This window comes from Lacerta agilis, chromosome 3 (assembly GCF_009819535.1).
Source record: "Lacerta agilis isolate rLacAgi1 chromosome 3, rLacAgi1.pri, whole genome shotgun sequence".
Classification (NCBI taxonomy): Eukaryota; Metazoa; Chordata; class Lepidosauria; order Squamata; family Lacertidae; genus Lacerta; species Lacerta agilis.
Window position 1 is genome coordinate 49,231,633 of NC_046314.1, and position 16,269 is coordinate 49,247,901.

General features: G+C 40.8%; 1 protein-coding gene across 1 annotated transcript in view; it reads left to right on the plus strand.

Annotated features, from left to right (window-relative positions):
- SLC16A10 (solute carrier family 16 member 10) overlaps window positions 1–16,269 on the plus strand; it is a 39,484-nt gene that overhangs the window by 13,391 nt on the left and 9,824 nt on the right. Inside the window, exons 2-3 of the mRNA XM_033143613.1 lie at window positions 6,961–7,105; window positions 9,843–10,275. Of these exons, the coding sequence (XP_032999504.1) occupies window positions 6,961–7,105; window positions 9,843–10,275 (578 nt within the window). The remainder of the gene's footprint in view (window positions 1–6,960; window positions 7,106–9,842; window positions 10,276–16,269) is intronic.

Here is a 16,269-nt window from a genome sequence, read left to right on the forward strand (position 1 = left end):
AGACAAACATCTGTTTAGTATTTCACCCCATTATGCTTTACCGCAATGGAGTAAATTGAGGTAATGGTTTTAGGGGAAGTGAAATCCAGGACAGACTCTAGATCAGGGGTCAGCAAACTTTATCAGCAGGGGGCCAGTCCACTGTCCCTCAGACCTTGTGGGCGGCCGGACTATATGGGGGGGGGAGAACAGATTCCTATGCCCCACAAATAACTCAGAGGTGCATTTTAAATAAAAGCACACATTCTACTTATGTAAAACATCCGTGGGCTTGATTTAGAAGGCGATTGGGCCGGATCTGGCCCCCAGGCCTTAGTTTGCCTACCCATGCTCTAGATTCTCCTTCCTCTTTCTTGTAATCCTTATTTAACAGGCTATAATGCAATAGCTGTATATCAGATTTTGATATCTACATAACATATCTCAACCCCTGTTTAATAAATTCAACCATCTTTCTCCAACACTATAATCTCTAGATTCAGCGTTGTCTGTTTCGCTATTCTAGAAATCTAGATTTTGTTGTTATGCATCTAGTCTTTCTAAGAAATTACAGTTCTAGTCACAGGTTGTATCTGGGTGCTAAATTGTATGCTGTTGTGACTACACAATAGAAAAGCAGGCAAATAGTAATCCATGTGATATAATAATAATTTGGAGAGCCTCCACAACCCTGCTGCTGCCCCTACAAGTGCCCCTACTTTCCAGGGACCATCCTGGATTTACAGAAGCCATCCTGGTTTCTGATTTGATCAAGGAATGTCCTACTTTTCCTTAGGACGTCCCTATTTTTATAGAAGAAATGTTGGAGGGTATGCTGCTGGCTGCTTACCTAGATATCTATATTTGTATTTGACTTTATTTACTTGGGAGTTGGGAATTTCAAAAAGGTAGTCAGCCCTGGCCTCCTTGCCCTGCTGCCAAATTTGCTTGTTATCTTGAAGCTTTGCCAGTGGAGCTGAGATATAATATATATGTGAACTTACATTTTAATGCTAAATATTTATTTAAATATTTAAGTATACTGCTGTACTCAGAATATAATGGCAAACAAAAATTTGCCATATTGGGCAAGTTATATTAGTATTCTAAATTGTTTTTTACCACTTCTTCCTGATGTGGTACACTGAACTGCATCAAGTTTTGGTCTAAAACACAAAGGCAAAAATTAGTGGGCACTTTTTGTAGCAAGATACAGTATAAACCACTTTTTTTGTCAAAGTAATGAATAAAACAAACCTATTTTATAATAAATCTGTGGTAACACAGTAGTCATAGCAACAAGGCAAAATCAACCAAAATCTTGCAGGAAAATGTATTAGAGTTTCTCTAAAATCCCAGCAAGGATGTTATTTTTCATATTTGCTTAGGCAGAAGTTTCCAAAGCTTTGGAAACACTTCTGCAAAGATTCTGGTTCTAGTTGCATCATCCTTACTTTTTTGAAGACAGAGCAGCAAACAATGCTGATTAGTCAGATCTTATGGGGAATAGGAGATTTGGTTTTTCAGATTTGTGCGTTTCTGCTGTGAAGAGCTTTAAAGAATAATTGAACTTGGAAGCAACTTGGTAACGAATGTAACTAGAGCAGAACAGGTTAAATATGGACATGACCTTTGACGGAAGACTTGCTGCATTTGCATTACTTGAAGTTGCAGAAGTATGGATTAGTGTAGCAAATTCTGAGCTACTTGGAATGGGGGGAAAGTACAGTATCTGTCTTAAGCAGGCCTGAATACAATAGTAACCCATTCACTTGCTCAGGCAACAGCAGCCTATCACAGATAAAACTGCTCCTCTCCAGGGTAGAAATGCTCAAACTAATACAGTATAATCTTTGTCTTGTATGGATTCAGTTTCAGGGCAGAGATTGCTTCTCTGAAGAAATATAGACCTGGGTGTCATCTTCTGATGACAGTCAACCCCAAAGCTTCTGAACTTGCTTGGTAAATTCACATAGATGTTAAGCATTGGAGCTTAAGGCACCTTGGTTAGTCCTAGGTTACTAACACTGTCCTCAGTAATAAAACTCTTTGTCTTACTGGGATGTAGCCCTTCAAGCACCAGCCAAATTTTGTAAGGGAGCTAAAATAAATATTTTGGCCTACCATATCAAATGTTGTTGAGAAGTCAAACAAAATTTAGAGGGAAGTATTTCCCTTGGTCCTCCCTAGTAGATCATGTATCAAGCAGTTTCTGGCACATTGAGAAAGCTGAAGCAAAAACACATAACTCAGGAATGTCTGGAGTTGCTGTGTTATCTTGTGCTCAAATCACTTTGAGAAAGGGAGGTTGAAAACAGGCTCTAGATTGGTTTGACTGCCCTTATCTTTAAAAAAATGTTTATTTAAGAGTAGACAAATCATTGCTTTCTTCAACCTCTGAGAAGTCAACCCTTTCTAAAGAAAGCATTATCAATTCTGGCAAAAAATAATAATTCACAAAATTCTTGGGCAAGGATCCAACTTGTACATGCTGGCCTTCACAACCCCAGTTATCAAATCCACATCTTGGAGGAGAAGTGACCAAAGCAATTGTTCTTAATGCTTCTGGTATATAGTTCGCATCAACAGTGGAATCAAGTTGTGTCAATTTTACGAGAGTAAAATTATGTAATGAAAACTTTCCTGGGAGTTTGAGAAAGCATCTAGGCCTCTAGGGATTCCTGCCTGATAAGAAGTCCCTTAGCATCTGCTGGATAAGATTAAAGGAGAAAGCTTAGTTTGATACAATCATTGCCACCTCATATACCTGCTGCTGGACACACTAGTATGTTGGATTCCAAATGTGTAAAACAGGTCTTTCCTTTTGGGTTGCCATCTTAAGTATATTAAGTTATACTGTACAATTACTCTGGTAAATTTAATTTTGTGCTACATATTTTATTTCCTTTTATATTATTATTTTTATTCTATGTCTCATGCCCTTCAATACAATGCTCCTCTGTTTTATAGCTGCAGCTGCTATCTCTCAATTCTTCATCCACTAGGGACTAGTCCTCTAATCTTTTTGAGGTTACTGCCTAGTCATAAAATAATTCCTCTAATTTTAAATTGTATGAGGCTTTAATTTGGAAAATATGCTAATATAGTTATAGGCTTCTGAGTACACACACACTAATATTTTCCCTCAGTTACCAACAACTGCTGTTAGCTGTCAGCTGAAATTCAGGCCCCAAAGGACTCAAATCTGTTTTTCTCTACACCCTCTGGTGGTCATGATTGGGAAGTATGTGGGGCAACATTTGCAGTAGATATTTAAGATGTTTCTACCGTAAATCCTAAAAAAGGCATCTTTTTCTGATGAACATTGAGCATTTTCATGATTGTAAGCATTAATTCAGACAGTTTCCTGTACTACTTGTTGCGGGCACTAGAATGATCCCAGGGAAAGACTGGACCATATCTTCTGCCTCACCCCATCTGCTGCATATCAGTTCTGCAAGTGAGGATTTAAGCGCCCCAGGGAGCTGGACTGCAGGAACTGCACTTCCAAACCTTGCACTTGAAACTATCATTTAGAATGCCCTATTAAAACAAGGACACTCACTGTCCAGCATCTAGATTAGTGGAGTTTTATGCAGCTGCTTTATAATGCAAACACACAGCTTTAATACTGCACCATTCTTACTGGGCAGGATCCAAATGTAGTCTTCTGCTAACAGAAGGGATCTTTCCATCTACAGAAGAACCAGGGAAGAGACTACATTTTCCAGTTTTCCCAAGCCCTCTGGAGCCGTGTCAGTGAGTGTAAGGGGCTGCATGGGGAACTGACAAATGTTGCCTCCAGTGGTGTGTGATCAGTAGACTAGGGGGACTGGACTAGTCCCCTAAATGTTACTGGTAAATTAGAGTATTAGAGTATTAAAGTCTGGAGCCTCCTTCCCAAAGTCCATGAAGCTTCTGCCTGACTTAGGGAGGGAGGCGTGATGCTCACACGCGTGACGTCACTCCTTCTCCCCAATCGCTCTCACAAGCTGGTGTCTCTGGCCCTAACTCGGGGGTCGGGAAGGCGCGGCTCCGGAGCCGCATGTGGCTCTTTTAGAGCTTTGCCGCGGCTCCGGGGCGGGGAAATGGTGGGGGGCGCTGCGCCTGTGGCCCGCCTGCGCCCCCCTGCCTGGCTTTTGGGATCGGCAGCAGGGCGCGGAGTGGTGGAGAAAGCAGCATCCCGGCTGCTTTCTCCACTCTGCGCCCTCCCTCCGATCTCAAAAGCAGGCTTTTGGGATCGGCAGCAGGGCGCGGGGTGGAGAAAGCAGCCGGGATGCAGCTCTCTCCACCCCTCGCCCTGTGTGCCGATCCCAAAATGGGATCCGCGGCTGGGCGCAGGGTGGAGAGAGCTGCATCCCGGCTGCTTTCTCCACTCTGCGCCCTCGCGCCGATCTCAAAAGCAGGCTTTTGGGATCGGCAGCAGAGCGCAGGGTGGAGAAAGCAGTGGGGATGCAGCTCTCTCCACCCCTCGCCCTGTGTGCCAATCCCAAAATGGGATCCGCGGCTGGGCGCAGGGTGGAGAGAGCTGCATCCCGGCTGCTTTCTCCACTCTGCGCCCTCGCGCCGATCTCAAAAGCAGGCTTTTGGGATCGGCAGCAGGGCGCGGGGTGGAGAAAGCAGCCGGGATGCAGCTCTCTCCACCCCTCGCCCTGTGTGCCGATCCCAAAATGGGATCGGCGGCTGGGCGCAGGGTGGAGAGAGTTGCATCCCGGCTGCTTTCTCCACCCCGCGCCCTCCCGCCGATCTCAAAAGCAGGCTTTTGGGATCGGCAGCAGAGCGCAGGGTGGAGAAAGCAGTGGGGATGCAGCTCTCTCCACCCCTCGCCCTGTGTGCCGATCCCAAAATGGGATCCGCGGCTGGGCGCAGGGTGGAGAGAGCTGCATCCCGGCTGCTTTCTCCACTCTGCGCCCTCCTGCCGATCTCAAAAGCAGGCTTTTGGGATCGGCAGCAGAGCGCAGGGTGGAGAAAGCAGTGGGGATGCAGCTCTCTCCACCCCTCGCCCTGTGTGCCAATCCCAAAATGGGATCCGCGGCTGGGCGCAGGGTGGAGAGAGCTGCATCCCGGCTGCTTTCTCCACTCTGCGCCCTCCTGCCGATCTCAAAAGCAGGCTTTTGGGATCGGCAGCAGAGCGCAGGGTGGAGAAAGCAGTGGGGATGCAGCTCTCTCCACCCCTCGCCCTGTGTGCCAATCCCAAAATGGGATCCGCGGCTGGGCGCAGGGTGGAGAGAGCTGCATCCCGGCTGCTTTCTCCACTCTGCGCCTTCCCGCCGATCTCAAAAGCAGGCTTTTGGGATCGGCAGCAGAGCGCAGGGTGGAGAAAGCAGTGGGGATGCAGCTCTCTCCACCCCTCGCCCTGTGTGCCAATCCCAAAATGGGATCGGCGGCTGGGCGCGGGGTGGTGGAGAAAGCAGCCGGGATGCTGCTTTCTCCACCACCCCACGCCCTGTGCTCATCCCGCTTGCTTTGAAGGGAGCTGGGGACAGGGGTGAAAGCTCACCCCTCCTCCCCAGCTCCATTCAAAGCAAGCGGGGATGAGCCGTTGTGAAGGGGTGCATGGTGCCCCTTCAGAGCGGCTTATCCCCGTTTTTTTAAAGGGAGCCTGGGAGAACACCCATACACCCCCGTACACACACGCACACACCTTGACTTGATTCAACACACATACACACCCCCTGAGTTTATTCAACACCCCCTTTATTTGATTCAAAACAAACACACACACACACACCCCTACATGCACACCTTGACTTCATTCAACACCCAGGAGAGCAAGCCCAAGCTTGCTCAGAATACGAGAGGGTTTTGTATTTGGGGCATCAAAAGCAGCAAAGCATACATGCATTTGGGACCATATGGGGTGCATCTCTCTCCCCTCATTAGAGAATAATAACTGGGACTAGCCATCAAAAGTCACAGATCAGACATGCTCATATTTTTCATTGATATAGCAGCTATAGCAGCTGACTGCACGATCCTGTATATATAGCATTAAGATAAGAAACAATATATGCAGTGTTATATTTGTTTTAAATGTCGCAATGGTTTTGCGGCTCCCAGGTTTTTTTTTCCCTTTGGAAATGGGTCCAAGTGGCTCTTTTTGTCTTAAAGGTTGCAGACCCCTGCCCTAACTGTTCCCCTATTAAAAAATTCACTGCACACCACTGGTTGTCTCCCCGCTGGTTGGATCAAGGTTAGAACCCAAGCCTCTGAGTTTACTACCTTAATTTAATTAGAGACATAATAGAATGATTAAACAGTGGGAGTGAAAGGGAATATTGGAAGAATGATGGCTATCAGCCTCAGAGTACATACATCAGATCTATAAAATAGTGTGGTTGTTGAAATTATGTCAGTAAGTGGGAAGGAAATTCCTATTGCTAGGGAAGTGATGAAGATGTGCTGGATTGCAACTCCTGCCAGCCCTAGTCAGTATGGCCAGTGGTCAGGGATGATGGGAGTTAGCATAGGAGGCTGCTTTATATTGGGTCAGACCATCTAGCTCAGTATTGTCTACGTTGACTAGCAACGTCTATCATACAGTCTTCTGTTTTTGTATAATACAAATTTTAATATAATTTAGCATAATTGATCAAGACTGCTCATCTAATATGCCTATAATTCCAGTTGCTGGGGAATCACAAGTGGGGAGAGTGCACTGGTCCTGCTTGAGGGTTTCCCACAGGCATCTGGTTGGCCACTGTGAGAACAACATGCTGGAGTAGATGGGCCATTGGCCTGATCCAGCAGGTTCTTCGTATGCTGTTAGTTTGCACAACAGTACCCAGAGTTCAACTTGAAGTTTTCCTGAGGCTTTTCAGATTGGTGGTTAAACAAAATGCTGGTTAGTAGTTTGTTTTACTTACAAGATTTCTTTCTGTGTTCCTTTAAAACTAGTTATAATTGCACTATATACTATTTTGTCATGTAATGAAATCTGCCATATTAAGTTAACTGTTCTATTCTTAATCTTTTCTACAGCTTGGGTTGGTTCCCTATCCATGGGTATGATCTTCTTCTGTTCTCCCATAGTCAGTGTATTTACCAACCTATTTGGCTGCCGGTTAGTAGCTGTTGTTGGAGCAGCAGTGGCACTTGTTGGGCTTTTGTCAAGCTCATTTGTAAGGTAAGAATACACATTCCACTGACTTTTCTGAATGCACATGGCCTTTGGCAGTGTATCTTAATTTAGACCATTTTGGCTGACAGACGATATATGATACCTCCTGGCAAACTGTTCCTATATCCTGAATATACCACCACTACATAGCTTTAATTTGCATACCTTACCATACATTCTTTATAGGTAGTGAGCACATGGCATGGTGGGTTATGCTGCACCTCTCTTCTGACATAGACAAGGCAGTATTATGTGCTACAAAATATTAGATAGGCAGCTTTTTGAGTATTAAACTGTCATCTATGATAATCAAGTATTAAGCTCAATATGTCCAGTAGGAAAGCAAGAAAGTAAAGTTCAAGTGTCTACTCAAGGTTCTGTCAAAACAAAATTTAAATGTAAAAAAAAAAACTTAAGTATTCTATGGCCTTATGATTTTCTAAGCTAACTAAGTGGACCAGAAGTAATTAATATAAAAGAGTGATATTTGGCATTTATATAGTACCTTGGAGGGTTAAATCATTTCACATAGATTACTTCAGTAATCTTTTATAAGAATGTCTAAGTTTCTTGCCTATGGTCCTGTAGTATGTTCAAAGCAGTACCGGTAATTATATTTTTAACTGGGTATGGAGCTGTGAACTAGTCCTTCCTTTGCGGCTCATTCTTGCAAAACAAGATAATTCATACACTGGGCTGCACAGATAGTGCACCAAGGAAAGAGCCAGCATAATGGCTACCAATGACTACTAGTTACAACGGCTAAATGTTATCTCTGGTATTGGAGCTAGTATGTCCCTGGATACCATCTGTTGGGGAAGCTGAAAGGGAGACTGCTGTTGTACTCATGTTTGTCTTATGGCATTCCCATAGGCATTGGGTTGGTCACTGTGGGAAACAGAATGCTGGACTATATAGCTTTGGACTGATCCAGCAGGGCTGTTCTTAGGCTCGTAATAAAATAAGAGGCATTCATGTTTTCCAATGATGGAACCCTGTAGCACCTCATTATTGCCAGATAGTGTGTCTTTCCATTGATAAACACCTTGTACATGGGAGAGATTTCTGACGGAGAAGACAAAATGGAGAAGAGGTTAGTGGTGGTGCTATGGTATCCCTGAAAAGAAGCATTTGTTGCTTATTTGAGCAGATTTTTAGAAGGGAGAACAGTCTTGCCTTCAATTACCTTATGCTACATGCTACGCATAAGCAGTTTGGTTATATTGGTGTCTTGTCCCCCCCCCCCTTTTTATCTCCCCACTAGATTTGTGAAGAAACATCTCAGATATGGCTATCTGCTTTTCTTCTACCAAACACAACTCTATGCTTTTTTATCTCTGTTTTAATGAGTCATAAGGTCTGATAAATATTAACCAGTATTTAATGCTACTTCCTAACTTATTAATGATGATGGCCTTGAATGAGTCTGTTGTACTGGAACATGCTCTAAAAGCTTTCAGTAAAATTAATATGCACAAGTATACTTTTCCAACCAAATTTAATTATCTTTGAATATTTAGTAGAGATAATGTATTATTATTTTAAATAATATTGATTTATCCTGCATAGAGAGTTATTGTCTCTTAAAGCCTTACTAATTATTGATATACCTATTTTTGTTAACTAAACATAAATATTGGTTTCTTATTTTTACTGATACTTCTCCTATGTTTTGTAGCTATTATAGAACAATGGAAAAAAGCAGGTTTATGATATTTATAATAGTACATTAATATTGATGGAACACACACATGGGATCCAGGGAGCTTGAATTAGTTTTTGTTTTTAAAATAGCAATTCCCCTATACATGTCACATGACAAATTTCATTTGAAACTGAGGGTATGTTATTTTTAAAATGTTAATTTCCAACAACAGAGGGACTATTCAAAGCAATCTGTGAAAGAATTTGAGAATTGCATGAGGGGGTTGTCATTGGAGGAAAAAAAATGTTTTTAAACAATCCAGTCTTAATGCCCAAGTTCTTGTGTGCACCTAAAGTTGTGGATCAGTCACATCTGTATTTTTTGGCATAAGTATTTTTTCCACTTCCAGGAACTTAGTAAAGCAAATAGAGTTCAACAGCTGCAGATGAAGTTTTTAATAAATTTCTCTGATAATCTATTTGCTCTTCAAGGAGAAGATAAGATGTGGGTAGCTTGCTTTTCAGAAATGAAGCATACAGAATTGTGGTTTCAATACATATTGTTCAGAGAGAACTCTTCCAGTTTTCCATTACGTGTATTAAACTAGGGAGAAAAGTCCATTAACGCAGTTTCTGTTTTAGATTAACCATAGCTTGTCTTGTTCAAGCCTGTACAAACTTGTGCTTATTCTTAACTATGGTTTGCTGGATCACAACCTTCCCCACAAACCTGCAAATCAAATGAAGTCACCTTTGAAGACCTCCTTCCTCATTCTGCCAGAGTAAGATGACGTGGGCCTTAGTAGTGTCCCAGTTGCAGAACTCCAACTCAAAGGAGGTTAAACTGATACCTGTTGCCTTTTAGGCAGAAGTTAAAATGCTATTATTCTGCCAGATTCTTAGTATATATTAATCTTCCTAACTATCATTTTACTTCAACTCTTAATGCTATATTGTTTTTATGTGCATTTAGTGCTGACTGTTTTAAACAAGCTTGGGATCCCTTCTTAGGGACAGAAGGTAGCATAAAGTGTTTTTATAAGGAAAAATAAAAGAAACATGCAGAACATAACCATTAACTTTTTCTGTTTTATTGTAGCTCACTTGGACCTCTATACTTCACTTATGGAATCTTATTTGGCTGTGGTTGCTCATTTACCTATCAGCCATCCCTGGTCATTTTGGGGCATTATTTCAAGAAGCGCCTGGGACTGGTGAATGGCATTGTCACTGCTGGCAGCAGCTTGTTTACTGTAACACTGCCCTTTCTTTTAACTGTACTGATTGACTCAGTTGGCTTATACAACACTTTCCGGATCCTGTGCATTTTTGTGTTCGTTCTCTTCCTGGCTGGTTTTACTTACAAACCCCTCATTCCCAGTGCCAAAGAAAATGGGGAAAAGAGCAAGTCCACATTTCCTCCTGCAAACAAAATTTTTAATTTTTCCATTTTTAAAATTAAGAGTTATCTAATCTGGGCTATTGGAATCCCAGCTGCCTTATTTGGATACTTCATACCTTATGTGCACCTAGTAAGTAAACTTCTTTCTCTCTCTCATATATGTAGATTGATAGATACATAGATTATTCTAAAAGAATGTAAGAAATAGATACATTTTCAGTCCAAATGAAGATCCCATGAACAAATATTTAAATCCTATATAACCTTGAATAGGAATATGTAAATATAAACTGCAGTTGGGAAGTGTTAAGATCTAATCCCAAATCTATGTATGATTAAAACAGAATTCTTCTGATATAGAAGACCTGGTTATTTTAACTTAATAGTTCTTTGTCCGGCTCTTAGCAGAATCTATTATAATTGAGTACATTCTGTCATGCCTCCTGTTGTTTTCAGCCAAACAATTGTTTTATTCAAGGCTTTGTGAAACTTTTAGATAAATCATACAGCAATTTCCAGAGGGGTAGCTGTGTTAGTCTTTTGCAGTTTATATATTTAGCTCTAGGTTCTACAACTTGCAGAAGTTATGAGCCTTCTCTTTGGCAATTTTTTATTTAAAAGGCTATGCATCTTTTTCAATTTATACACATTTTATTAAATTTGGACATTTTTATATTGATTTAATAAGCCAAGTGATACACAGTTGCTTTGCATCTGTATGCAACCCCTTTGTACAAGTCATGATTAAGTAAAGAAGTCTCTTATTAATCATAATTTCCTTTTTCATCAGAATTGGGGAACAATGGTTATCAGCTTTGGAACAAGGTGCCTGTGAGAAAGTCCTGTTAAATTCAGTGAAGTGTGCTCAGTTAGGTGGGTTTAGAATTGCAGACTAAATCTGAAGGATAGCTCCAATATTTGGGCAGGAAGGATGGATCTGCTTTCGTGTGTCTAGTCCTTAGCACAAAGGCAAATAAGTCATATATATATGAGTCACACACACACACACACACACAATATTCCTGTGTCATTACTTAAAATATTAACTCTGATTTCATTTGAAAATCACTTTTTGTAAAATCCTAGCAAGAAATATAAATCGTTTTTCTGGAATCAGTTACATTTGAAGAGTTTACAATCCCCAAAAAGCAGATTTAAAATATTTTCTGTCCCTTCCTTTGTTTCTGGTAAGTGCTGGGAGAATGCATCCCCTTGTTGCTCAGTATTATAATTGCCAATATTGTGGTATTTAATCTACTGGAGAAGCATGTGAAGCCTATGGGGTAAGGTTTTTATATGTAAAACTTAGGACATATACTGAGAGAATTTACGTTGTTCTTGTTCTTCTGCATCACAACAGAACTGACAGCATGTAGATACATCTACAACTCAATGTGTTACCTCAGTTCTACTGCATTTCCCCTTCTCTCTCTTACCCCATTTTCCTCCCCTCCTCCCATTTTCCCATCTATTTTGTCTGGTTTATTTCTTACTAATAATTGGCTGCTTGTTCTAGTAGCCTGTTCCCTTTCCCTATTCCACCCCTTGGGTGTTCTAACATGGGGAAATGAAGGTGTATTGGGCCAAGTTGTTTGCTACGAACTGAAAAAAATTTAAAATCTTAGGAAGCAGTGACAAAACCAACATGGGGAGCAGGATACCAAAACTCGTTTCTCAATGGACAGAGCACATTGCAGTGTGTTTTTCAGACTCCATCCCATTGGCAGAAGGAAGCATGTACAGATGTTCTGTACACTTAGAAAAAAAACCCCAAGCTGAAGTCTGCTTCAGATTTTACTGCAGTGCAATGTGATATTTTGAACATTTGCTTACATTGATGTTCAAATAACTTACAATGTGTTTGTTCCTTTGCAAATTTGTGTCTTTGGTTTTGACTTGAGACATATAATACTATGCAGTGTCTTGTAAATCGGATAAATCATTTGTGCTGGCAGCTGTGGCTTCTTCAGAGAACACCTTTGCTCATTTTTGAAGTATTGAAATTGTTCGTGGTAGGGATCTCTGTTCCTGAATAAGTGCAACTTCAATTTTGTGAATGTCATAGGTTTGCATCTAGCGTTTGATAGAAAGGGTACTAGATAAACCTAATGGGACCTCTTGGTTTCAGTGTTTGTCCTACCTTCTATATATCTCAGATATTTCCTGCATGGCCTTTTTTTTGTAAATGGGTATGCTTTGGGTATTGATCAAGACTTTTTATATATCCATGTATCTTTTCTAAAATTGAACTTTTACTACAAAATAGAAATGAGATCAGCCTGCTCATGAGGTGCCTTGAAGGCCTAACACAGGCAAGAAATAGTAGTTCTTAGTAGACTGCCTTGTGCCCTAACTACTGATGATTGGTGGCATCAGGGGAAGCAGCTCCAGAATGCTGCAAGGCAAGTGCAATGTGTGCAGACACCCTGTGACTGTGCCATGGCATCACCACATTGGTGATGCTCAAGAGCAGGCATAGGCAAACTCCAGCCCTCCAGATGTTTGGGACTACAATTCCCATCATCCCTGACCACTGGTCCTGTTAGCTAGGGATGATGGGAATTGTAGTCCCAAACATCTGGAGGGTCAGAGTTTGGCTATGCCTGCTCAAGAGCAATGACTAGGAAGCCTGCTCACAATGGACATCTGCTATCAATTTGGAGCTGAAAGACAACCTGATAATAGAGCAGAGGTAGCTAGCTTGTTCAGCTAGGGCTGTGAATAAGGCTACTCCATTGAAAAACACCAGTAGCATTATGTAGTCGAATTTAATGATGAAAACTCATACCTGAAACATTGCTAACACTGCTTGTCTAACTTCATCTTAACCTTTAGTGTCTGGATTCTCAACAAGTTCTCATTAATGAACTATTGACACCCCCCCCAAAAAAAAACAACCCTTCAGACTAAATTCCTGAAGTTCAACTTTAGATTGCTTGGAAAATATTATAAAACAATTTACCTGCTTTTGGATTTACCTCTGCTGTGTCTGCCCCTGCCCAGTGCCTAAGTTTAAAATCGGAGGACTTCAGCAACTTTGGTATGTGCTTTAGAGGGCTGCTGGAGAACAGAACCAGAGAAAAGTAGAGAACCCCTGCCCCTGTAAACACACATACCTTCCAATTGCCTTTGGATCCAGCCTTAAATAATACTTGGCAATATCTTTTTTAAGAGGAAGAATGACTTTGTGGATATTTTACTCTAAATGTAGAACACTGTGTGTCAAACTTACTGTGATCTTCAAAACAAGTTTCTAGGGCACAACCCATAGGTTCCAAATTCTGTATGAATTTATGAATTAACTCCTAATTTACTTTTACTGAGTTAAGCATTTACTGAGCATTTTGCATAATTGTCTTGATAACAACTAGCTGCTTTAAAACAGTATTTTCTATGCCTGTATAAAATAAGTTCTGAGTGACTGTACTGTAATTCAAAATGGGAATTACTATTTTGATTATCTTTTTAGATATTCTCAAGTATGACTGTTAAATATAATATTTATTCCCACTATCCTCTTGTGTACTTTCCCCTCTTTCTCTCTTTCTGTTTCTTCTTCATCCATGCCACCTTCTACACATTTTTTCCTATCCAAAGTTAATATGGTACCTGTGTATTACAGTGCCATCTTGATTTTTAGCTGGACATTTTCTAAGGCACCAGATCTTCAGTGGCTCCTGTGTGCTGTACTTGCTTTTCTAATCTTTACATTTATCTTCCTTCAGATCTCAACTTCTGCTGCAATTTGACTGCCCAGGTTAGTGAATTTCCCCCCTTATACTGCATTTCTTACTATGCATTTCTTATCTCTTCTTTGCGCTTGTCAATATTGACCTGGCAGTCTAGCCCCTTTACTTCCATCTGAAAGTGATACATTATAGATGTTCATTTAAAAAATGTCAGGAAACTATTTTTCCCTCCACAGAACAGTACTCTCTTTAACAGTGCTCTGCCGTGTTAGCACCAGGCCAAACTGGTGACTGTTCATCATAATTATCAGTGACTACTTATCGGTGCTATTTTTGTTAGCATATAGAAATATTCTTCTCTCATTAAAAATAAAGAAAAAGAAAAAGAAATATTCTTCTCTTGAAATTTCTATAAAATATTGGAAGAGGGAAAGGGCAGAAGAGCAAAAGGAATGTGAGGCATGAATGTTAAATGCAACGAGGCAGTAGACATATAAAATGTTGGGTGGCATCAAATATTACTTCCCATGAGAGATCATTTTACTTCCTTGTTCCAGGGATAATAATAATAATATTTATCTCCATCAGCCACTAGCCATAGCAATAAAATAAAATAAAATGTACTGGAGATAGAGGTAAAAACTTAACTATACAAAATACATTCTGGAAGTTTACATCAATAATCAAATAATAGATCTTATTTGAATTGCTATTTTTTGCAGTTTTTGTTGTCACCTGATTATCTTGATCTGCTAGAAGAAAGGGCACAGTAGCAATGGTTGAGGGACCTGGTATAAATAGTAGTAGAGGGGTAATAACCTCATTCCTCAAATCTTTATAAAGAATGCAAGTTAGAAACACATGAGCTACTGATTCATGGACATAACTGTTTTTCCAGTGGAATTTTTTGAAATTGACCCTCAAGTACAGCTGAAGGGAGTATATTTAATCTTGTGTAAGTGAAAGCACATCTGTATTTTGGAATTCTGAAATTTTGCAAATAGGGTGCCAATGTGTCAAAATGACTAGGTGGAAAATAATCATAAAAGGTAAAGGAACCCCTGACCATTAGGTCCAGTTGTGTCCGACTCTGGGGTTGCGGTGCTCATCTCGTGTTACTGGCCAACGGAGCCGGCATACAGCTTCCAGGTCATGTGGCCAGCATGACAAAGCTGCTTCTGGCGAACCAGAGCAGCGCATGGATACGCCGTTTACATTCCCGCCAGAGCGGTACCTATTTATCTACTTGCACTTTGACATGCTTTCAAACTGTTAGGTGGGCAGGAGCTGGGACCGAGGAACGGGAGCTCACCCCGTCGCAGGGATTCGAACCTCTGACCTTCTGATCAGCAAGCCCTAGGCTCTGTGGTTTAACCCACAGCGCCACCATGGACAAAATTTCTTTATCATGGCCAAATTATTCTGTTTCTCAATATCATATAGGCACTGTCTAATTAAATTATTTGCTTTACTGAAACTCAGTGTTAATAACTGTTGTGGTAAACCAGAAAAGTAAAGCTTTTGGTTGACAATTTTAGTCCAAGCGCTCTCATGACAATCTTGCAATACTAAGGATAGTAGACCGGTGGGGTTTAAATTCAGCTGAGGCCAATAACTGAATGTCCTACACCAAATTTGTAATTCAACAGAGGGGAAATTAGCCTCCAAGTGCAATGAAGCATTTGGAACACAGGATGAAACAGGAAAAAAAATTGCCTTAGGAACTTAGATTGAACAGCTTCTGTAGATACAAGGTGAGTGCCTGTCCAAAGCTGAGCTCCATAGAAATAAAGTTGGGGGGAAAGTGAGGCTTATATTCAGGCCAATACGGTACTTCTTAAGTCACTCCTGAAATTGGGAGAACTTTGCGTATTTATGCCGAGTCTCATACAGCATGTAGAACTGGGTTGGAGGAAAAAGCAAGTCATCTAGTATACACACACACATTTATTGGTCCTTTGTACTAATTATGGCATTAGATAACAAAAGAGGCTCATAAATAAACATTGTAAAAGCAGCACTATTTTAATGTTTTGTACAGAGTGACATCAAAGCTATTGAGCTCAGCCTTGGAGAAGAAGAAGTGTAAAATAGTTAATGATACCAACCTTAGGGTTTTTGAAAAGGCTGAGTACACACACTTCCAAAGTGTGGAATTATTTAATAATTTCTGTATTGCCTTTCAAGAGTAAAATTCTTCCCAAGGCAGTTCACATAACCTGCAACAATAAAATACAGTAAATAATATTTTAAAGCATTTCAAGAAAATAATCCTATATTATTAAAATAAGGAATCTAGCATGGTGCAAGGCAATCAGATTGCCAGTCATTATTAGTTTTTGTAAGACAAGATAAATAGATCTTGAAAATACCCAGGGATGGGGCCTAATATCTAATGGGATAGTATTCCACAATTCTGCATCCACTGCTAAAAA